This window comes from Anomaloglossus baeobatrachus, chromosome 5, assembly GCF_048569485.1.
Source record: "Anomaloglossus baeobatrachus isolate aAnoBae1 chromosome 5, aAnoBae1.hap1, whole genome shotgun sequence".
Lineage (NCBI taxonomy): Eukaryota > Metazoa > Chordata > Amphibia > Anura > Aromobatidae > Anomaloglossus > Anomaloglossus baeobatrachus.
The window spans coordinates 542696671-542721786 of record NC_134357.1 but is presented as its reverse complement, the minus strand read 5'-3'; the positions used below and the strand labels follow the sequence as shown (position 1 = coordinate 542721786).

General features: G+C 44.2%; 1 protein-coding gene across 1 annotated transcript in view; it reads right to left on the bottom strand.

Annotated features, from left to right (window-relative positions):
• Window positions 1-24583, bottom strand: part of LOC142312216 (uncharacterized) — a 240110-nt gene extending 215527 nt beyond the window's left edge. Inside the window, 5 exon segments of the mRNA XM_075351123.1 lie at window positions 23373-23470; window positions 23554-23677; window positions 23760-23939; window positions 24069-24211; window positions 24506-24583. Of these exon segments, the coding sequence (XP_075207238.1) occupies window positions 23373-23470; window positions 23554-23677; window positions 23760-23939; window positions 24069-24140 (474 nt within the window). The 5' untranslated portion in view covers window positions 24141-24211; window positions 24506-24583.
• Window positions 24584-25116: the final 533 nt, after the last annotated feature.

Genomic DNA, 25116 nt, shown 5'->3' with positions numbered 1-25116 from the left:
CTCACTCTGACTACTCACTGACTACACTCCTCACCTCCCCTCCCTGACCCCCCCAGGTGGGCGACTCTATTCCACTCAAGCCATCCACTGGTGTGTCTGGTGGGTGTGGTGCAGGGTGTATCTAGGATTTAATTTGCTCTTGGAGGCAACACCATTTAGCTAGGGACCCAGAATCATGAGGGACTTGGAATACCACGCAGAAGGACAGTTTGCGAAATACCCTCTGACGACCTGATAGTCCAGGGGAGTCACATTAGTAACCGTTAAATAGGTAACCCGCTACTTGGACACCCTTTCTGAAGCCATATGTTCCCCCTCTCCCTAAGGAAAATAATAACACCTATACTCATTTTTGGTGCTGTCACCATTTCAGTGGTGTCAGATCTGCCTCTCCCAGGGCTCACATGACATTATGTCACACAATCCCTGTGGAAAATCAGCGCTGGCTTCACTCCATCCCGTCGGAAAAATCAATACATCCAGTGGACGTAAGGGTGCTTTCACATCAGCGGTATTTCGCCGCTCTGCCGATCTGTCACAACTCCAGTACAGTGCAATACAGTTCAATGGCATCGCGGCACGCTCCGGTCACATGCAGTCATGTGACCGGAGCTTGGCGCAATGCCATTGAACTGCACTGCACTGGAGTTGTGACGGATCTGGCAGAGCGGCGAAATACCGCTGATGTGAAAGCACCCTAACAGTTGCTGCTCTCTCATTTCCTTCTGATGTCAATTACATCTGTAGGAGGGAAAAATGAAGCCAGCGCTGATTAGTCAGAAGGAATTGTGAAACAAAAATGTCACATGCGCCCTGGGAGAGGCAGAGCTGGCACCACTGAAATGGTGTTATTTTTCCTGGGGGCGGGGGAGGGGGTTTGAAAATAGGGATTCAGAAAAGATTGTCTGAGTAGTGAGGAACAGTTTTAAGAAGATTAGAAATGTGGTGAGAAAGGTCTAAAATATTCACTGGACTGGGCAAGTTATACATAGGTGTTATACACTACCTGGACAATGCCTTTTTCAAATAAGGTTACCTCCCTTGTAAAATAATAAGGACTATACTCGAGTTGTACAGAGACAGACAGCTAATGAGAGAGACAGACTGACAGGGAAAGACAAACTGACAGGAAAAGGGAGAGATTCAAAGGGAATGAGAGACTGAAAGGGAAAGAGAGAGACAGACAGGGAAGGAAAGAGATAGACAGACAGACTACATGCACAGTTACACACACTATACATTACCACATCTTGCAGCTCCTGATGGGTGCAGAGCAGGAGAGGAGCCGCTGGGACCTGCACAGAGGCTGCAGCAGCTGAACAATAGGACTTGCCACTTCACCGGTCATGTGATCAGGCACATGATTAGTCAGGTGATCTGACAGGTCCTTCATCTGAGCCTCCATTCTGGTCCAGTACATTTCCTCCCCTGCTCTGTGCAGATCACATAGATCAGTGCAGGAAGAGAGAGGGCAGCTCTCTGTGAGCGACTAGTCAGCAGGACTTAAGGCACACATCAGATGCCGTCTTCCCCTGTTCCAGCCCACAAGCTGTGTAGTGACTTCAGCAGCTGCAGCCTCACAAAAGGCACAGTGCAGGTGGACTGCAACTAAAAGGAGCCGGCGGCCCTGCAGTCTTAAATAGCTGCTGGAGGACCGGCCCCAGAGGAAAATGCCATGCCGGCCCAGCCCGCCTCTGATAAAAGAGCTGCATGTGCATCCTTGGAGTGAGTGAGTGAGTCACCCACTGCAGGCACCGGCCCATCTGGCATTTGCCAGAACTGCCCTATGGCCAGTCTGGCACTGCTAGAAGATGTAACCTCTACAATAAAATATGTTAGTAATCATAGGGCTCCAGGCCCGGATGGGTTCACGGGAGTTTTATAAGTTGCTGAGAGAGGAAATATTCACCACTACTGACCGATCTCTTTAATGAACTTATTGAAGGGAAGATAAATCTCGCTTCAAGTGATCTAGTCTATATCAAACTACTGCCGAAACAGGGGAAAGATCCCCTGATACTGGGTTCTTACTGACCTATCTCCCTCATCAATTTAATTATTAAAATCCTATCCAAAATAATGGCCAATCGTCTTGCGCTAATAATGCCAGTCCTCATATCTCCCTCTCAGGCAGGCTTTGTCAAAAACAGATCAGCTGCTCCAAATATGTGGAAAGTTTTAGACATCTGACAAAATAAATTTTCTGCCTATACCGAAAGAGACGCTGGAAAAGCATTCGATAATGTGAATTGGAGATGGTTATATCGGGTGATGGAGAAGATGGCTTTTACTGACTCATTCCTAACATACGTTCAGACAAGGTATTCCTCCCCTAAAACACAAGTGTTTATACCGGGCTTCCTGTCCCAAACCTTTTCATTACAAAAACGTACCAGACAGGGGTGCCCCCTTTCTTCCCTTTTATTCAACTTAGAAAGATACATAAAAATCTAACCGATCCACCAGGAAGACCCATCATCTCGGGGGTCAAGTCATTAACAGCTAACCTGTCCCATTATATCGATCTTTTTCTACAAAAATATGTAGTGGGACTAGAGTCCCATATCACGGATTCATCCCATCTCATTAGCATTTTAAGAAAACTTCCCCCAACTCCCAATTGTCTTTTTTTCACTCTGGACGTATCCTCTCTTTACTCGAACATCAGCCACCAATTAGGCTTGGAAAGTGTGGAACACTATTTGATGGCCGATAATTCCTTACCTGTTACACAAAGGGAATTTATTCTCAACTCCATAAATTTTATACTGAATCACAATATCTTCTCCTTTGAAGGTAACATCTACCGCCAAATAAAGGGCTGTGCGATGGGGACGAGATTCGCCCCAAGTTATGCAAACCTATACATGGGGCGTTTCGAATCCTCGTTCATTACCCAGTCCCCCTTAGCCAAAGGTCATATAATCCTATACCGCAGATTTATAGATGACCTGTTCTTCATCTGGTCAGGCTCTGATAGTACTGCTAAAATGTTCATCAATTCCTTGAATAATAATGACTGGGGACTAACATTCAGGACAACCATGTCTAGTGAATCCATTCAGTTCCTGGATCTGAACATTAAATTCAATAGTGAAGCCTCCATTGAAACCTCCACCTTCTTTAAAAAGGTGGATGTGAACAGTTACTTGGAGTTTGGTAGTAGCCACCTTCCCAAGTGGATCAGGAACATACCCTACGGGCAATATTGGCGTGTCAGAAAAAACTGCACGAGTATAGATTCTTTCAAAGATGAAGCCAGAATACTAAAAACCAGGTTCATTAGCAAAGGTTATCCCAAAAAAATTCTGTCCGATGCGTTTCATAAAAGTCTATTATTGGATCAGGACAAGTGCCTGACAAATATTGAGGAAAAAAGACTTCTGGCTATTCAGGGGGATGGTACTAACACGGAATTTGGTAGCTGTTTAGTTACCACATTTAGTGATTCCTATAAACAAATCAAGGAATTGATTAACAAACATTGGCACATTGTGAGGAGTGACAGGATTTTGACAGGAGTGTTACCCGCAGTCCCACGGGTTATCTTTAGAAAAAGCAGATGCCTAAAAAATATAATAGCCCCCAGCAATAACTGCCCTAGTAAAGTTTCCTTCAAGGACAAACAACCAGGTATTGTAAAACCAGCCGGTAATTTTGGCTGTGGGCAATTGAGATGCTTATGTTGCAAATCTTTGACACAAGGTAAACGGTCCTTTAAATCCAACATCACGGGTGAAGAATATACAATCCAACAACATTTGAACTGCCATTCAAATTTTGTGATTTATCTCCTGGAATGTCCATGCGGCCTACAGTATGTGGGTCGAACCACACAAATGCTTCATAACAGACTTAATGGCCATCGTTTCAACATCAGGCATGGTACCCTAACCCATAGTCTATCCAAACATTTTTTACTAGAGCATAATAAAGATAGAGAAACATTCAAAACAACTATTATTGAGCAAATAATTGTAGATGTGAGGGAACGTTATTGGAAACTAGTGGAACGTGAATCATTTTGGATTTTTAAATTGGCCACACTCCATCCTGAGGGTTTGAACATCATGACAGAGCGGGTAAAATAAAGATTGATCTTCCGGCTGGGTAGATATGTGTAAAGTATCCCATCACTAACTAAAGTAAATTTGTGTGAACAATTCAATAAATTATTAACAGAAAGTAGAAATTAACCAAGGATTTGAGATCAGTTTTATATAATAACCCCTATGGACATCTATTTAAACATTGATTGATAATTGGCCTTGGGATTCATCATTTGCTAATATTTTTATATACTTTTAATATTATTGAATGAGGCGCCAACTAAGGTTCCCATGATTTTATTTATCACTGAATAATTTCACTGCAATTTTTTAGCCTTATAATTCTTACCAATCGAGAGCTCAACCATAATCTAGTCCAATTAATTTAATCTGTTTTATATGTAATTTCTATGTAATATTTATGTAAATCTATAAGGTTTTTCATAATTTTTATCAGTAATGTATGTTCTTTCATATCAAAGTTTCATCACACAATTTTATAATAGGAGGAAAAAAAAAAAAAAAAAAAAATCAACTACTCTTTTAAGATTGATTTATCTCTAATTATCCATACAGTTCCTGTATGTACTTATACTATATATATTTTATTACTTTGCAGTTTGCTATTTCCTGGTTCTTTCAAAACATAATTTACACTCCCAGGGTATAGCTCTAGATAATATTAATAATTTGGAAATACCAACATCATCCTTAATCTTATTTTAATTTTTATGTCATAACTCTTATGCACATTTATTCTAATTGAATTAATATAACCCCCGACCCCAATGATTCATCCCATAATAATCCAGCTCTGACACCCCAGATTGTTTTTTGGAGATCTGAGGGTTAATTACATATGGGGTAATCAATTCTTAATTGGGACCAACACTGAGGGAGGGTCTGTGCATTATCTTATCCTTTCATTGCATATATATGTGTCTGCTACACTTTTATCTTTATGCTACCTGAGGAAGGGGGAAACTATTATTGTTTTATTGTATCCCTGAAACGCGTTGTAGCTCAAATAAATCTTCACTATTATCTCCTATCTCCCTTGTGAGCAGCGCCCTTTATACGTGGCTTTTTTCTTCTTCTTTGAATATTTTATTCAACTTAGCATTAGAACTGCTGGTTCGATTATTGACAGACCCTCAAACATATCAAGGAGTATGTATTAACTTGAATCCGTCCTGGCCATATTTTTTGCAGACAACGTACTACTCTTTCCATGCGACCCCAAGTCGCAAGTACCTAAAATTCTAACCTTACTAACACAGTTCGGAAGATATTCTAGTTTTAAGATAAATCCTACGAAATGTGAATTGTTGCCCCTGGCATCATGGTACAAGCATGACAACCTAAATCTCGCAAACTGTAATATCACAATATCTAAATCCGATATCACCTATCTGGGAACAAAAATTAGTAAGACCCCATAGTCTCTTTATCATTTGAACTAGACCCCTCTGATAACTCGCATAATTGAAGAAGATCTTAATCGCTGGAAAGATTTGCCCCTAAATATCATGGGGAGGATCCATCTTATTAAGATGATGTCTGTGTCACGTTTGTTATACCATCTTCAAACCCTCCCTCTCCCTCTCTGGACATATGGACATTAACAGTCTGAATAGGGCTTTCACGCAATTCATATGGAGAAGTCGGCGGTCAAGAATCAATCTCAAAAAGCTGATGGCCGCAAAAATTGAAGGAGGTATGAATTTCCCAAATATTAGGGGCTATAATTTAGCTTGTCTTCTAGTCATCTGTTGGACTGGATGCATAACTCAAGTCGCCACTCCACAATCTCGCTGAGAAAAAAACTTTGCCTCACCATGGAATTTAAAGGCCATACTTCATTGTAGCCAATCTGTTAACCCCCTCAGTTAAAACGTTCCTCTCTTATTTAAAGATACTATTGTGTCCTGGAGGATATTAAGATAAAAATATAAATTGTGTTTTAGAATTTCAAAGTATCTTCCAATATGGAACAACCCTGAGTTTAGACAAGGTAACGAGAATAAACTATTCTGGGAATGGTGGACAAGAGGGATCCACAACGTTGGCCATCTCTTGCATAACTTAGAGACAAGATGGTTGAGGCGGGAGGAGATAATCGACAAATACAATACCTTAGCCCCAAGCAAGTTATTCAATATGAGTAAATGTTACATTCCTTCCTAAATGTACTAAAAGACATTAGTCAGGAAATAGGGCAGAAAACAATGTGATAATCTTCTGGCACAATACACAGCCTCCCCCTCGATTTCGTCCTTGTATACTATAATGAGAAAGGATTTGCTACATATACACCCAGACATATTTTTTAAGCAATGGGAAAAACAACTCAACAACCCAGACATTGGGACTAAAATAAAGGATGGGTGGAATGTAATACAAAAGCATGTTCTTAACGAACAATGGAGGGAGACACAATATAAAATCATGCATAGAGCCATCTATGCTTTCGACCTTCCAGCTACCCCTCTTAAACCAGACAGGGTCACTCAATGCCCAAAATGCAAAACTCCCTTTACCGATTTGCTACATGGCTTATGGTCATGCCCACAGTCAACAGAATTTTGGGAGGTGATCACAATGTATTGAAACTATATGGTTCCTCAAGCTCACTCTAACGCATACCCTGGCTCTGTTTCATTATTTTTTGGAAAATAACGAGAGAACGAATGAACGCCTCGTCCATTGGCTGGATCCTACTAATCCTTTCCTTAACGATTTCTTTTTTTTTTTTTAAATCAGATACTTTTTTATTAAAACAGAATACATACAACAGAATAACAAATCGGCATCCAAATTAAGATTATCACATCTATTACCCCTTTAACTCCCCCTCCCCCACCCCAGCAGCAACACTTCTCCCCGATACTAAATCCCATTTAGTACACACTTAGAATACCCTCCAACTGCAGTATAGCAACCATCCCGTTGTGCAGGAGGAACAACTAGTAACACAAATAAAACAAAACACACATCAGAGGTCTCCGGTCTCAAATCAGTTTACTGGTCCATCACTCGTCCTATTCACATTGCAGCCAAGGAGACCATAGCTTCTCAAACATTTTAACATTCCCCCTTCTTTCATACACTCCCTGTTCCAGCTGAAGAATACATTTCACCCTTTTAATGTACTCTCCCCTGGTCGGGGGGTCTTTTTTAATCCAGGACCTGGCGATCAGCTTTCTTGCCGCATACAGCAGCCTAGCAATGGCAATTTTCATAGTATTTTCCACCCCAAGCTCCTCAACATATCCCAATATGCATAGCAATGGTTCCCTGGGAAGGACACACCCATATGTTCTTCCTATCTTGTGGATAACCTTAGTCCAAAAGGAGACCAGTCTCGGACAAGACCACATCATATGAAAAATACCTGCGTCAGATCCCTGACACCTTGGACACTCCGAATTCCTTTTCAACCCCATTTTAAACATCAGTAAAGGAGACCTATATACCCGGTGAATCACGTATAGGTGAGATAGTCTGGCCGGTTCGCTCATGGAAAGTTTAGGGACATACTCTAAGATACTCTCCCACACCTCCTCCGTTATCGGCCCAACTTCCTCCTCCCATTTAGATTTAGTTTTAATTGGGTAGTCTAAAAGAAAGGTATGTAGTATATCTTTATATGTGCCAGAAATGATCCCTTTAGTGCTTCCTCCCCCCTTGCACACATACTCCAGTACCAGGTCAGTCTGTATGTCCACACTTTTTTTAGCCGCTTGGGCTGCAATTGCATGTTTTAATTGACTGTAGTGGAGCCAGCCGGACGCCGGCAACTGAAACTCACTCTGTAACTGTGGGAACGATTTCAGAATTCCCCGTCCAATATCTGATGCATGTATATTACACCCTTGCGTCTCCACTCCTCAATATTCCCCATTTTCTGAATCTCCGGGAGATTACAGTTATCCCAGATAGGTGTAAACTTAGTTAACCGGGTCACCCCTCTCACCCTTTTCAGCCTATTCCAGGTCTTGTTTATAAGTGCCATTGTAGGAGACGTTCCACCCAAGATCCCCACCACACCATCCTCTAGTCCCATTACCAATGGACTTCTACCCACTATATATTCCAGCACTTCTTTAATGCCCCCATCTTTCTCTCGATCAGACCAGCCCCTGAGGTGTTGACATTGCGCCACCATATAATACAATTCCGGATTTGGGATTGCTAGACCCCCCTCATCTTTCGGCCTTTGTCAAGTCATTGCCTTGTCATTGCTCATGCCATGCAGAGCGCCCTCCAGTTCATCAATAGTAATAGGTGAATCCAGTTTATCTCTATCCGCCACAGACAACACCGGAAGCTCACCTCGCTCAAGAAATGAGTCCACCTCTTCCACCCTCATCTCTCCGCTAGAAGAATATAGCGTGCGATAGAAATCTTTAAAGACCCCAAGGATCTCCTCAACCTCAGTGACCTGTGTCCCCTCCACCGTGTCCATACCATGCACAAATGAACAACTCCTTTGAGCTGCAGCTATGACCGATAATAGATGACCAACGTTTTCTCCCTCTTCATAAAAATGCAGTTTTTTGAATGCCTGCTTCCTTACCGCCTTCTCCAAAAGCATCTTATTAACCTGTTCATGCGCCTGCCTAAGATTTTGCTTCGCGTCCGTAGTATTACTCCGAATTGCTTCCAGCTCTGCCTTATCTAAGGCCTCCAGGCTATCTTTCTCATCCAGCCTCGTCTGTGTTTTACGTTTACAGATATCCCTGAACAGGAGCCCCCTGAGGTATGCCTTCATCGCATCCCATACCACCAGGGGACCAGTGCTACCCTCGTTGTGGATAAAGAATTCCCCGAGATCCCGTTCTATATTCCCCATATTAATATGATGGATCCATGCTGGATGAAGCTTCCACTCTCCCCTTCTTCCCCCTGTCAGGATCCCCCGTCGTATGGACACTAGAATCGGGCTATGATCTGAAATCACTCTTGTCAGATATTGCACGTCGCCTATCATTGCATCCATCAGATCACTAGCTAGAGCCATGTCAATGCGGGACAGAGTGTTATGCGAAGCCGAATAACAAGAGAAGTAGGATACCCTCCCATTCCTCACTTGCCAGGCATCCACCATTCCAAGTTCCCCAATAAGAGTGCCAAACGAAGTCATACAACTATCCTGGATACCTGGAGGTCTACTACTCCTATCCCAGTACAGATCTATCACATTACTGAAGTCCCCCACCAGTAAAAAAGGGATTACTCCCCCCTTCTCAGAGAACTCCCTTATCTCCCTTAGTTTGGTGCACATATATGGAGGTGGTATATATATTGCAGCTATACACATGAGTCTGCCAAATATTTTACACTTGCCGGCCACACACTGTCCCTCTTTATCCACATACACTTCTATCTCTTCATATTGCACAGAGTTATGGATCAGCAGTGATACACCCCTTGCATAGTTGGAAAAGGTGGAATGATAGGAGATGGGTGCAGAAGGCCTATTTAAAACATGCGTTGTCTCCTTTGTTAGATGCGTTTCTAGTAGACATATTACTGACGGGTTGTGGTCTTGAACATATTTAATTATTGCCGCTCTCCTAGACCTATCTGATAACCCTCTAATATTCCAACTCAACACCTTAATTCTATCCCCCATTATCCCACCCAGTAAAACCATCAAACCTTGTAGTATCTCCCCATGCTGCCTCTACCCTACCCCTTTCCCCCCTCCCCCCTGCTCCCCTCCCCTCCTGCTCCCCACCACTTCCTGTTTTTGATTACTCCAGTGAAGCATCGGGTTTCCATAATCCCTACTAAATTCCCCCCCACCTCCCTCGCCTTCCCCTCTTAGACACATTTTAAAACTCGTCCCTTTTCCAGCAATTCTCCAGTCCCACCCTTTCTATGTATAATCATATTCCACTCAACCAATATAACACTAAAATGGCGATCAGTAATTAAACTGGAATCTCAAATTGTAAACACCACCACCGCGCCTAATTAGGCAGTCCCCATGTCCTGCGAAGCTCACATCAAACCCTTCGCATTCCCCCTGCATATTACCTCAATCCTAAAGGGAAGGAGGGAAAAAAAAAAAAAAAGGGAGAAAAGAAAGAAAAAACAAGAAGGGTCCCCTGTAAGCCTCCTCCTAAGGATGTCGTAGAGCCTCAGCCGGCCTTCTGCAACACACTGCAGTTCAGACAGTCAGCTCATTCCTTCAAACGGATCCACTTTTCGTTTGCGTCCAACCACTGCATGGCTTCCTCCGGAGTTGTAAAAAAGTGCACCCGCTCCAACGCCGTCACTCTTAGCTTTGCCGGGAACATCATTGAGTATTGCACCCCAGTCTCTCGCAGGCGCCTCTTTACTCCTGTAAAAGTCATACGTAGCTTTTGAACAGAAATGGAGTAGTCCGGGTATATGGAAATTCTCTGGCCGTCAATCATAAGATCCTCCATGTCACTTGCCTTTCGGAGTATAGTGTCCCTGTCCCTGTAGTTGAGGAGCTTGGCTAGCATAGTGTGAGGGCCCCTGCCTGCTGGTTGTGGCTGCATCGGGACTCTGTGTGCACGTTCCACGGCATAGAGCTTAGATAAGACATTAGCACCAATTTTCCCCCTGAGCCAGTCTTCTACATATTTAGTGGGGTTTCTTCCTTCCGCTTTCTCAGGGATGCCGACAATCCGGATGTTATTCCTTCTAGAGCGATTCTCTAAATCATCATTTTTTGCCATGATTTCAGCTATCTGCTGTGCAAATGTTTTTTCAGACTTTTGTAGTTTTGTAATATGATCCTCTGTTATCCCCACTCTCTCCTCCACAGCTCCTGTTCTCAGGTCTGCTTTTTTGAGGTCTTTCTTAATGCCAGCAACCTCTGCCTGTAATCCCTTAACTTGCTTTGTCAGGGTAGTCAGAGCTTCTTTACAAAAAGACACCACTGCAAAAAAGTCCTTTAAAGTGGGGTTTTCTGGAGCCTCCTCTGCACTATGTGCTTTCTCCACTTCTCCTGTATTATCTTGCTGCTTTTCACCATCCTCCATCCCATCAGAGCTGGCATTGTCTTCCCCCTCCTCTCCTTTCTCACCTCTGTTATCTATATGCTGACATGATTTCTCTGGAGTCCAGGCAAACTTCTCCAGCCTTGCTGCGACCTGCATCCTCTGCTGACAGGCTGCATTAACTTTCTCAGCTTCCTGCCTTATCATGGCACCATCTTGAGAGCTAGGGACTTTCCCGCCTCCATTATCTTTTTGCCTGTGACGGACCATGGCACCGCTCTGCATCCACCAGACTCACCCCAGACAAGTCCTCACCACCTTATCTTCCTGACAGCCGGCTGAGGCAGTGATAACAGCGGTGTTCAGGTATTTATCATGGGTGTTTGCAGGAGAGCTCCACAGACACGTCTCCTCACATTGCCGTCCAGGCCACGCCCCCCCTTAACGAATTCTTAGAACAAATGAAACATTTATATCTAAATATTTCAAAAATTGGAAGGCCTTTATTGAGACATATTGCACTGCAGATGAGATACTTCACATAGTTACACCTTTTAAAGATTCAACATGTTACCACATGGAGAAGTTGAGTGGATCACCAGGGAAACTGGAGATTGATGCCTCTTAGGTTGAAACTTTGTTTTATTATGGAATGACTTGGTGAGATGTATATTTCAGCATATGCATAGATACTTTCTGGAAATGACTACATTGTTGAATGTATATGTTTGGAAATTTTTGTTTTATTGGATCAATACTTGTACCGCTATTTTCTAAAAACCCTATAAAAATATATATTTAAAGAAAAAAAGAAAAAGGATTTTCACCTCTGTGCATTGTTTGATGTTTAACAAGATGTGATTTTGGTGCAAATCATTTCCCACAGTTTGTACATGAAAAAGGCTTCTCCCCTATGTGAGTCTTTTGATGACTAACAAGATACGATTTCATTATAAAACATTTTCCACATTCTGAACATGAATATGGCTTCCCCCTGTGTGAGTTCTCTGGTGTGTAATAAGATGTGATTTCTGCACAAAACATTTCTCACATTCTGAACATGAAAATGGCTTTTCCCCTGTGTGAGTTCTCTGGTGTGCAACAAGAACGGACTTATCTCCATAACATTTCCCACATACTGAACATGAAAAAGGCTTCTCCCCTGTGTGTGTTCTCTGATGTGTAACAAGAACTGATTTCTTTAGAAAACATTTTCCACATTCTGAACATGAAAAAGGCTTCTCCCCTGTGTGAGTCTTTTGATGACTAACAAGATATGATTTCATTATAAAACATTTTCCACATTCTGAACAAGAATATGGCTTCACCCCTGTGTGAGTTCTCTGGTGTGTAATAAGTTGTGATTTCTGCACAAAACATTTCTCACATTCTGAACATGAAAATGGCTTTTCCCCTGTGTGAGTTCTCTGGTGTGCAACAAGAACGGACTTATCTCCATAACATTTCCCACATACTGAACATGAAAAAGGCTTCTCCCCTGTGTGTATTCTCTGATGTGTAACAAGAAGTGAATTCTTTAGAAAACATTTCCCACATTCTGAACATGAAAAAGGCTTCTCCCCTGTGTGAGTTTTCTGGTGTATAACAAGAACTGATTTCCGTACAAAACATTTCCCACATTCTGAACATGAAAAAGGCTTCTCCCCTGAATGACTTGTCTTGTGGTTAACAAGATGTGTTTTCTGTGCAAAACATTTCCCACATTCTGAACATGAGTATGGCTTCTCCCCTGTGTGAGTTCTCTGGTGTGTAATAAGACCTGTTTTACGTCCATAACATTTCCCACATATTGAACATGAAAAAGGCTTCTCCCCTGTGTGAGTTCTCTGGTGTGAAACAAGAACTGATTTCTGTACAAAACATTTCCCACATACTGAACATGAAAAAGGCTTCTCCCCTGTGTGAGTTCTCTGGTGTGAAACAAGAACTGATTTCTGTACAAAACATTTCCCACATACTGAACATGAAAAAGGCTTATCCCCTTTGTGAGTTCTCTCATGTGTAACCAGACGTGATTTCTGGTTAAAGTATTTCCCACACATGGTACAAGAAAATCTCTTCTTCTCCTCTGTGTAAATTTTTTCATGTTGAACAAAAGAAGTTTTGAGGAGAAAATTATTTCCATATTCTGAATGTGAAATTGACTTCTTTGCTTTAAGAGTTTGTTTTTTAATGCCTCTTTTGTGACTTCTAATTTTCTTAGTAGTCTGTAATGAATCAGAAGAGACGACCTGTTTCATAGGATCAGATGATAGATCTTTACTGTGAAGAGATGGTGGTGTATCTGGAGTAATGTCATTCACTTTAGTTGTATCCTGTGTGATCTCAAAGTCATCTGATTTAAAAAGTGAATATCTCAGTTCTCTCTCTGATCTCCTGTCACCGTCATCTGCCAAGAATAAAACCAGTTATTTTTTAACAAAATATGATTTATATGTAAATTATTGAACAATTTCACTTAAAATATCCATAGAAATAAGTTATGTAGCAAAATTAAATTATTCACTAAAGACAACGACAGGTTACTCTAATAGAAGACCTCATAGGATGAACCAGTAGAGTGTGGTGTTCAACTGTTTGTTCATTTTGCCTCCAATATTGGAATATAAAGCTATGACAAAATATTTTGTAGGTAAAAAGGTTACCAATAACAACTTATACTAATCTTGCAAAAAACAATCCCCCACTCAAGTACATCATCTCTCAATCAGAGGGTTTCTACATTATTAGTAACCCAGAGGCCCGAGCCTTGCATTTTGCCCAAATCACATTTTTAAATCGGAAATTTTTTACTACCATTTTCCAACAACATTGATATATACAAGGAAAGCAACACTATTTCCCCCCATCCCCTCTCCCTGTAATATCCTTCACATCATGCACCTCGGTTTCTAGGTTATATGAAAAGGCTCGTTAAAGGGCCACTTTTGACTTTTAAAATTGCTACTTCCAATAGGTGGCACTAGAATTCATCTCCTTCCTCCGTGAAGAGAAAATTCGAATACCCAGAGGAGCATTGCAGCTATAAGACTCCTCACCACTGACAGCCAGATTGGTGTGTCAGTCTTCGCAAGGAGAAAAGTTTTCTCCTTAGATCTCAAAAAAACAAGCACTCTACACATGACATAAAATTTTACCACATTTCCATTGGCTTCATGTTAGATTAATGATTCCTCTCCCACCCCAAATTCTGAAACAAAATCCCTACGCTGACGTCTTTCAGATTCTAATAGATTTATGACTTTACATCCGTAAACTCCTGTTTATTTTACGTCACCCCAGTATACTCTCTCTTCGCAGGTATGTGCACTCCTTCTCTGTACTCTATTATGTAACTTATAAGTGTATTCTATCCCTAAGTAAAAAACAAATAAAAAAATTGAGAGATGCCAATCCCGGGGCATTCAGCCATGCGTCCCAAATCTTTTCATATAAGAGGTCTGCCTTTCTTTCTTAAGGTACCGTATTTTTCGTTTTATAAGACACACCGGGTTATAAGATGCATCCCAAATTTAGAGATAAAAAAACCAAAACAAAACAAAAAAATAAAGTCCTTCTTATACTCCAGTGGTGTCTTACCGGAGGAAGGGGGGGGTGGCATTGGTGGTGGAGCGGAGTCACAGGAGGCAGGAGCAGTGCTGGAGTAAGGCGATACTGCAGGCGCATTGGTGGGGGCTGTGCTAGCTGAGTGGAGCAGGCAAGTGCAGCGGGTGCTCAGTAGGTGGTGCGAATTTCAAAAAAATGGCGCCCAGAGCGGTGCGTGTGCAGATTTAGCTCTCAGCTCAATGAGAAGCCGAGATCTCATCTGCGCACGCGCCACCTCCTGGCGCCATTTTCCTTAAGTCTGCTGATGGATGATCAATGTGTAGGAGGCAGCGCATGCGCAGATGAGATCTTGAGCCGAGACCTCCATCTGCACACACGCCGACTCCGGGCGCCATCATTTGAAGCCAGAGCATTTGGGACACCAGCCGCACCGCCCTGCTCTACACAGCCAGCTGCCTGCGCAGCCAGACAAACAGCCACCTGCACAGCCTCCACTGGAGCCAGCACAGCGCCAATTCTCCACCTCCCGGTAGGCTATATTCGGATTTTAAGATGCACCCCTCATTTTCCTCTCAAATGTTTGGGAGGAAAAGTGCGTCTTGTAATCCGCATAAATACGGTATTACGGTATACATTTTTTTACATTGAAATAATTTCACTTATTGATGAACTCCCCCTCGTGCAGGTGGGTTAGTCAAAATCAAATGTGCAGCAATCAACCTTCTAGCAGCATACAAGATTCCAGCAATTATTTTCCCATACTCATCCACAAATGTTTCCTCCACATATCCTAGAAGACATATCCTAGAAGACCCAGCGTCTCCCCCATTACTAAGGGGATTATATTTAAGACCATTGTCCAAAATTTTTTTTAAACGAGGAGAACTAGGCCGGAGAATATGGAGAACTGGGTCGACTTCTCTGTCAGCTACTGGCTCTAGGGTTGTTGTATGATTGTTTATCACAAGGTACTCCCTTAGATCCCCTCCACATTTCCATTGTCAATGACCTGTAGCCAAAATGGATTGAACCTTCAAGCGGATCTATTATACATAGGTAGGTCAAACATGTCCAGGGTCACACAGATAGGTGAGTGATCAGACAACACTCTAAATAGATATACAAAATCCAAGATCAGTCCCTGCATCCCATCTTTCCCAAGTGCCAGATCAATTTTCGACAAAGAAGAAAATGTAGCGGAGAAAAAAAATATTGATACAGATCTGGGTAACGGCCTCTGCAGTGGTCTAAAAAGAATTTGTCACCAGGTTTTTGCTCTCCCATCTGACAGCATAATGTGGAGACAGAGACACTGATTCCAGCGATGTGTAACTTACTGAGCTGTTGTCATAAAATCAATGTTTTCTCTGCTGCAGATCTAGCAGTTATACAGAGCTCATAAATATGCTGCACTACCTGGCAACAGGATAAGTAGTCCTCTAATGATAAAATCACTGTTTAATCAGCTGTAGATGATCAAAACTACATAGTAGCAGCCCAGTAAGTGACACCCCACTGGAATCTGGATCTCTGCCCTTACGTTATGCTGCTCTCAGATTAGGCGGTAAAAACCTGGTGACAGATTCCCTTTAGGGCCAGTTCTTTAAGGAGATGACCAAAAGGGGTAAACCCCCTCACCCTATTAAGAATTTGCATAGTAACTCCCTAAGGAGAAAGCGTGCATACATATTTCTGTTTCAGACTAATGCGGGCGTCACACGGGACGATAAATTGTGCGATCGCATAAGTGATCCCACCCGCCCCCATCGTTTGTGCGTTCAGAGATGTCACACGGTACGATATTTGTGACGATGCCGAATGTGCGTCACTAACGACGTGACCCCGACGACATATCGCCAGATATATCGTACCGTGTGATGCCCTCATTAGTCCAAGACCAGCCAACAATCCTTTTCACTTAATGCACCGTCAATTGTGCATGCACGGGGCTCCCACCTTGAACTCGAGTCCTTCTAGGGGATATTCAAAAACATATACCCCCCTTCCACATCTATTAAACAAAAGAACTGCAATACAGTATATCCGCTATAGGACCCAATAGTCAAACAAGGTCGTCTTCTTCACTCTCGGTTTGAAAATAATGTCCCTGTCTCAATGATGCAAAATTTTGGCTAAACGTGACATAGAGGATGCCCAGGAGAGAGGAGACGGGTTGGCACTCTATGTGCACTTTCCACTGCATACAAGGGAGTACTTTGCACACTACGACATCGCAGGTGCGATGTCGGTGGGCTCAAATCGAAAGTGCCGCACATCCGACATCGCTGTCGATATCGGAGTGTGTAAATCGTTTTTGATACGATTAACGAGCGCAAAAGCGTTGAAATCGTATCATCGGTGTAGCGTCGGTCATTTCCATAATTACGGAAGGACCGATGTTACGATGTTGTTCCTCGTTCCTGCGGCAGAACACATCGCTGTGTGTGAAGCCGCAGGAACGAGGAACATCTCCTACCTGCGTCCTGCGGCTCATGCCGGCTATGCGGAAGGAAGGAAGTGGACGGGATGTTTACGACCAGCTCATCTCTGCCCCTCTACTTCTATTGAATAACCTCAAATTCCAATTAAAATTGACTAACTTTATTGATATATATTAAAAATGAAAGACACCCCGTGATATTTACACACAAAGGGTAACATGAGGGGAGGAGCTGAAATATATGGGGTCCCTACAACTCCCTGAAGGGACCTTGCTCCTACCTGCCAACGGAGGGTTTGACACCGTAACTGTTTTGGGCGCCCCCGTTCCACGTCGGCTGACCCTCACTAAACCCTAATTAATTAGTGAATTAAAATAAAATACACTATTGGTGGCCACACAATGGTAGTCATGCATACATGATATTAATAAGTTTCAATATATCTCATACCTTATTATGCTTTCAAAGTATTGAGAAAAAATATTTTCTATATATGTCAGACTACAAAATTGCTTTCCAGGTTCCTGAAAACAAGAGAGGCGACATGAGAGCATGCAATTAAAGGGAAGTAAACTCTTTCTCCTTGGGTGTAATCTGATCACCTGCATATGCCTGGCATATTAAATGCCTATCTGTTCACCTGCATATGCCTGGCATATTAAATGCCTATCTGTTCACCTGCATATGCCTGGCATATTAAATGCCTATCTGTTCACCTGCATATGCCTGGCATATTAAATGCCTATCTGAATTTCCTTGGACACTGCACTGATTATATTTTGCCTGATGGGGATTGTGTAGTGTCTATCAAGAGAATAGATTAATATTTTTTGATGAGTGTTTCCATGTATTATGGCCACAGCACATCAGGACAGGGGAGGAATTACTAGCTGACGGAATAGTGCACATTGTGTCTAGTTGTGATTCCCCTCTTTCTGGTCCTGTATAATTGTTTTCAGGAACCTGGAAAGCAATTTTGTAGTCTGACATATATAGAAAATATTTTTTCTCAATACTTTGAAAGCATAATAAGGTATGAGATATATTGAAACTTATTAATATCATGTATGCATGACTACCATTGTGTGGCCACCAATAGTGTATTTTATTTTAATTCACTAATTAATTAGGGTTTAGTGAGGGTCAGCCGACGTGGAACGGGGGCGCCCAAAACAGTTACGGTGTCAAACCCTCCGTTGGCAGGTAGGAGCAAGGTCCCTTCAGGGAGTTGTAGGGACCCCATATATTTCAGCTCCTCCCCTCATGTTACCCTTTGTGTGTAAATATCACGGGGTGTTTTTCATTTTTAATATATATCAATAAAGTTAGTCAATTTTAATTGGAATTTGAGGTTATTCCGTTGATGTACATTGAACTCAATCCGACCATATTGAATTTTTTTATCCTCTACTTCTATTGGCCGCCTGCCGTGTGACGTCGCTGTGACGCCGCACGACCCGCCCCCTTAGGAAGCAGGCGGTTTGCCGGACAGAGCGACGTCGCAGGGCAGGGCAGGGCACGTGAAGCTGCCGTAGCGATAATATTCGCTACGGCAGCTATCACAAGATATCGCAACTGCGATGGGGGCGGGGACTATCGCGCTCGGCATCGCAAGCATCAGCTAGCGATGTCGTAGTGTGCAAAGTACCCCTAAGGCCAGCTTTGCACATTACGACATCGCATGCCGATGCTGCGATGTCGAGTGCGATAGTCCCCGCCCCCGTCGTACGTGCGATGTCTTGTGATTGCTGGCGTAGCGAACATTGTCGTTACGCCTGCTTCACACGCGCTCACCTGTCCTGCGACGTCGATCTGGCCGGCGAACCGCCTCCTTCCTAAGGGAGCGGGCCGTGCGGCGTAACAGCGACGTCACACAGCAGGTGGCCACTAGCAACGGAGGGGCGGAGATGAGCAGGATGTAAACATCCCGCCCACCTCCTTCATTCTCATAGCAGCCGGGACGCAGGTAGGAGATGTTCCTCGCTCCTGCGGCTTTACACACAGCGATGTGTGCTGCCGCAGGAACGAGGCACAACATCGTACCTGTCGCTGCACCGGCATTATGGAAATGTCGGAGACTACACCGATGATACGATAACGACGCTTTTGCGCTCGTTCATAGTATCAAAAAGGTTTTACACACTACGACATCGCAAGTGACGCCGGATGTGCGTCACTTTCGATTTGACCACACCGACATCGCACCTGCGATGTCGTAGTGTGCAAAGCCGGCCTAAGAGTCCCAGATCCAATTTTTGACAGCAGATAGTTTTCAAAAAAAATTCAGTGGGAGAGGCCCTCAACTTTCTCAGGCACCTTAAAAGGGAACCTGTCACCAGTTTTATGGCCTATAAGCTGCGGCCACCACCAGTGGGCTCTTATATACAGCATTCTAACATTCTAGGTCATCTGCTTTGGCCAGGAGTGCAGAAATTTGTAGCGTAATTTGTTTCATATCTTTGTCTGTACCAGATCTTCAACACTGCAGACTTTGTCCACCGCCCCTGTTTGGTCCTTCACTTTTTGTGGCTACGACGGACACCTGATATATCCTCTGGTGTCCAGCCAGCAACCTATTACCACGCCCTTACTATTAGATTATGTGGGTTACTCGGACACTACTCAAATGCAGCACACAGGGACAGAGACTCCATTATGCATTGGCTGTATTAAGAGGCCTGGCTGCATCCCGTATAAAAATGTGCAAAAAAAAATATATCAAATATATATGAGGTATTAGTTAGTAAATTGGCCAATGTGCATAAGCCTGCAATACCCGTCACGGATCCTCATGTTTGCAAGTCCCTACATTGATAATAGGTGGTAATAGGTTGCGGGCTGGACACCATGCGCATACAAGTGTGAGCAGCGCCCTATGCGCGCCACTAGTGTGCAATCTACCTTGCACCTGTGAAGCGTCCATCATATTGAGGGGTTTGTCTGCCTTCTTTTGGTGCATTAGATGTTTTGGCCTGGGCTGACTGGACTAGTTGCCCTCTTTTCTGCTATATCCTCTTTGAAACTGCTTATTTGCAGGGTCAGTGCAGACAGAGAGGATTTTCAATGAGAGACAGCCATAAAAACGTCTGCAATTGTTCATTGTAGTGCACAGCAGCCATTACAGTCATTACATTGAACACTTTTGCCATGCTGCTTGATTCTCTTGCCCGCTCTCTCTATCTGCTCCTGGTTCCCCTACATCTCTCCCAGGTTCTGGCACTAATGATGTAGCATTGTCCTGCTCTACACCGCTCACCGGTTTCTGCGCCTTCTCCCTTGCAAACCGCTCCAGCCTGGCAGCCACTTCTTTCTTACTAGTCTCCCTGACTTCCTCCATTTTCCACGTACCAGATGCAGCGGTGCCATCTTAGATTTCCAGACCGTCATCCCCGGCCGTCTTTTTACAGCTCTTTAAGTTGATTGTGGCCAGAAATGAGGAGATCTCCGAGTGCAGCAGCCCGTCCAGCGTAGGGACAGCATATTTTGGTTGTATTCCATGGGTCCATGGAACTGGCTACATGCTAGCCAGGAGCTCCAGTGTCTGCTTCTTCTCACATGCTGCATTAGGCCATGCCACCCAAACCACATTTAGCATCCATATATTTTACATGCTGTATTGAGAAGAATGCACTTAACGTACGTTGTGCGGTCTCCTGCTGCACTATGTGATGGCTAATAAAACGGCATATTGGCAACTTTCACATTGTGGAGTCAAAAAGGTCACTACTCCTATAGATGAATTCACTAAGGGTTGTAAATTCAAAAAGGAGCCACTTTATGGGAGTTTCTTCTGCCTTGGTTTTCTGCCATTCTATCACATTCAGCAAATGGCGTGTCACATCTCCTTTGGGATCCGCTCCTGTGACGCCTGCGTCTGTCACCAGGTGCGGCCTTTTACACTCTGCAGGTGGCGCTGGAGGAGACGTTGGAAATGGAATCTCTGGGCAGCGTATGTTTGGAGGAAAACTGCAATACTAACCTGGAGTTGCACTCATTTATGATGGACCATTGGAGCTGTTATGAGTCCTGACCAGGAAAATTCATAATATGTTAGTGCTCCTCATTTCAGGAGTGATTTTGCAGTACTTTTAAATTACTTAGGATCGAAACATAATGGAGTTTCAGAAGTGGAGTGATGCCCTAAAACCAGAGCCAGAGCCAGTCAACGCATCTCCTGCAGACGTGAAGCATATTAGAGTCATCAACCATGCACAGCTTACAGATATATCACACAATCTGTGTAATATTTTCTGAGTAGTTTATCGCAATCCTCTTTAAAGTCATTCAGTTTTAAAAGAAATTGAAAAGTCAGGATGAAAGGAAAATCTGTTACTGTAGAAAAATTCACACTTGGATCTCACTGCACATTTAATGTTGTTGATCATAAAAGCAAAATTTGGCCAGAAAGACTGGACCTGGTCTTGTAGGGACCATACATCAACAACACAAAAGGAGAGAAAGTAGATTAATTAAATAAAATATCAGGATTCTAGGAAGGAAACAGCATCAAAACCCACCGCTTTCTCTTACAGGCCTATCATAATATTTTTCTAACTTGTCAGTGTGACGCCCTGGACCCCAGGGGTCACAGGTAATAACACCTACCACATTACACACACACACCCATACCCTGTGAGGACACACCTGTCACCCGAAAGGGAGACCTGATGCCTCCCTCAGGGCCAGTAGGGCACACCAGGTGGGCGGAGTCAGGCGGAAAGACACGCCCACCGAGGAGACTACTGTCCTGAGGCAGGAAACACAAAAAGTGGAGTTGTACAGTGACAGTGAGAGGAGTGGAGTTGTAGAGCTGTCAGGGACCTGGGTAGGAGCCTGGGACCCTTGAAACGTCAGGCAGGCAGACGGTGGTGGCCGTATACAGGAGTACCGGTACAGCAACCGGCGGAACCGTAGGGACTGGGCCTGGGTTGGAGCCCTCCGGCCCTGAACCGGGGAGTTAACCATGTACCGGAGCACCAGAAACCGGGTACTCAGACCCCATTCTAGCTTAGAAGCCACTGAGTTTAGGCAAATTGACCGATTGCTGGCTGGACCTCACGGGTTCATCCACACCCAAAGTCAAGAAAGAAGGCAAAAGCCCACCGATACCGGGTGAGAGCCACCTCCAAGGGCCAAACATCCAATGGGCCAGCACCTGCGGGCAATCGAGGGCTCCTCCGGCAGCTCAACGCTGGGGAGTGGGCTACCACTGTCCAGGCAGGGGAGCCGAAAAACTACAACAAGAGTTGCAAGGGAAAGGGGCCATCATCAACCTCACAGGGGACACAAGCAGCCGGCTGTGGGACCCAACCATACCCGAACTTTGGTTTACCAGTGACTCTGAGTGTGAATTAATCGTGAGTACACCAGTGCCATCCGGGCACGACACTACACCGCAGCACGGCACCCTGCACCCCGACAACAACCCCGTCCCCATCAGTCTCCTACCGCACCGCCGGGCCCCGGGACACACCGCCCCTACCCACGGAGGGGCTAACATCTAGGCTGCGGCCGCAACACCGATCCCGGACGAGCCCACCTTCACTCCAGCCGCAGAGGTGGTGCATCCCGTCACCACGACCCGTGGGTGGCGTCACGATCCGTAGGATGACAACGCGGCCCACCCGGCTGCGCGCCTCGTCCCACACCACTACCACCACCCCATTGCCTCCCCTTTAACAGAGCGACGTGGCCCCCGGTCCGGAGGCGCTCGTGCCACCGACAACCCAAGCCCGGACCTCGAGCGGCTCGGCCCGAGCAGCGGAGAAGCGGCCGGGCGCCTCTCAGGGCAGTACATCAGCACATTCTACATAAGTGGTCATTTGATTTTTTTTTTAATTTACAGGTCAAAGGGTAAGAATATTCTAATCCCAGGGGGTAGGTGAATCCTCTAGATTGTAAGCTCTATAAAAGAAGGACTTTCAGTGCAAAGTAATGTCAACAATTCCATGTGGAAGAGAATGTTGTGGTCTTTGGCCAGACTACACCACCGATAAAAGAGCCACAGCCGGTGACTGAGAAGAATGTGTGAAGTGGTCACTACTCACCTGGGTAGCCATATGTAGGAATCTCCTCTTTACTCCGCTCATCATCCATCACATATGTCTCAGTAGTATTATTATGGGTCAGATCTTCACCCTGAAACAAATATTGTAAAAGTCACAAACAGATGGAGAAGTCCCATCTATGATCAGCTCTAATCCTGCCATCTCCACCGCTCTCATTACACAAGTATAAACCATATAATACTGGAGGATAAAACAGGACTGAGCACAAGACCTTCACAGCCGTCTACACATCATAGGGAGATTTCATGACACCTTCTGTCCATCTACCTGATGATCCTGAGGAAGATTGGGATCTTCTTGTTTACAGTCCTGTGGGGGAAGAGGACGGGGACATCTCTCTGGTGTTGTCCTCTTACTGGATAGAACTAGAAGAAACACATACAGGGACCGAATTCATTCCTTACATACAGATAAATATAGGCCATATGCATTTAGTCCTGTCTATTACCTGGTGATGTGAGGGGCTGGGGAACCTCCATCATAACGTCCTTGTACAGATCTTTGTGTCCTTCTAAATACTCCCACTCCTCCATGGAGAAATAGATGGTGACGTCCTGACACCTTATAGGAACCTGACACATACAATGATACCGTCATCCCCCGATTCCTTCATAGCGTTACTGTATAATGTCCCAGCATTCCCAGCAGTGTCACCTCTCCAGTCAGCAGCTCAATCATCTTGTAGGTGAGTTCTAGGATCTTCTGGGCATTGATGTCCTCATGTATCAGGGGGTGAGGTGCAGGCCCCATGATTGGGCTCAGGGGTCTACCCAGTCCCTCAGATACAGGGGCCTGACACCGCTCACTAGAGGTCCTCTTCACTACTGTGTAATCCTGGTTATGGAGAGACACAGTAATAAATCTCACTACAGACATTTCCAGAGTCCTCACCTCTCCAGTTCTGTCCATCTGTTATTCCCATAGATAAGAATGATGTAATGTGACGTCATCAGAATCTCTCACCTCTCCAGTAAGCCGGAAGAGGATCTCTAGGGTGAGGTGTAATATCCTCTCCGCCATCTTGTTCCTATCCATCCCTAATGGGTCAATCAGGAAAATTCCCTTATATAGAAGATTCCACCGAGAGGCTCTGATATTGTAGGGACCTGAATGGGGAGATGACAATGTAACATCATAAAAAATCCTGAGTTATAATACAATTACTGGATATAATAAGGGGAAACATCAAGAGATAGAACGTGTTGATGATGTATTCTCTCTTGTCTGGTACGGACTGGAATATAAGTTTAATTGCTGACTAAAGGCCCCGTTACACGCAACGACGTATCTGACAATATATATCGCCGGGGTCACGGATTCCGTGACGCACATCCGGCATCGTTAGCGACGTCGTTGTGTGTGACACCAACGAGCGGCCGTTAATGATGGAAAATACTCACCAAATCGTCCATCGTTAACACGTCGTTCATTTTCAATATATCGTTCATTGTTGAGGACGCAGGTTGTTCGTTGTTCGTGTGACGGGGCCTTAAGACATCTCTATGCTGCCAATCAATGGCTATGTCAGCCACTGCTCCAGCAACTTATTGGCTGTAGAGACAGGCGGGGACACAAACAGTGATGGTATTTTTATTATTTTACAACATTCTATTTATTATCTTTTATGGCTTCCTCACACAAAAGTTTGCTGAAACCTCTCATTTTAAGGGGAATTGGTGGACTATATAACATACAGTATGTGAGGGCCTCAAGACAGATGATGTCAGAGAGAAGGATCTGGCATGCTAAAATTCAGAGGCTGATCCGCTTCTTCTCCCTGGGGATAATCCTCCGCTGGAGAAGTCTGCCAACCACTGACCCACAGAAACCACAGGAAATCCTGTCCAATTAGAATGGTTATGTGTATGGACAGTCAGATGAGATAGCAGTCACTTAAATGATTGTTCAGACATTTATCTCGTGTATGGGGCCGTTAGTTTTACTCTGACAGGCAGGGTTAACCGTCAGCACTACAGTAGTGTAATGTATCACCGGAGCAATCAGAGGCTTT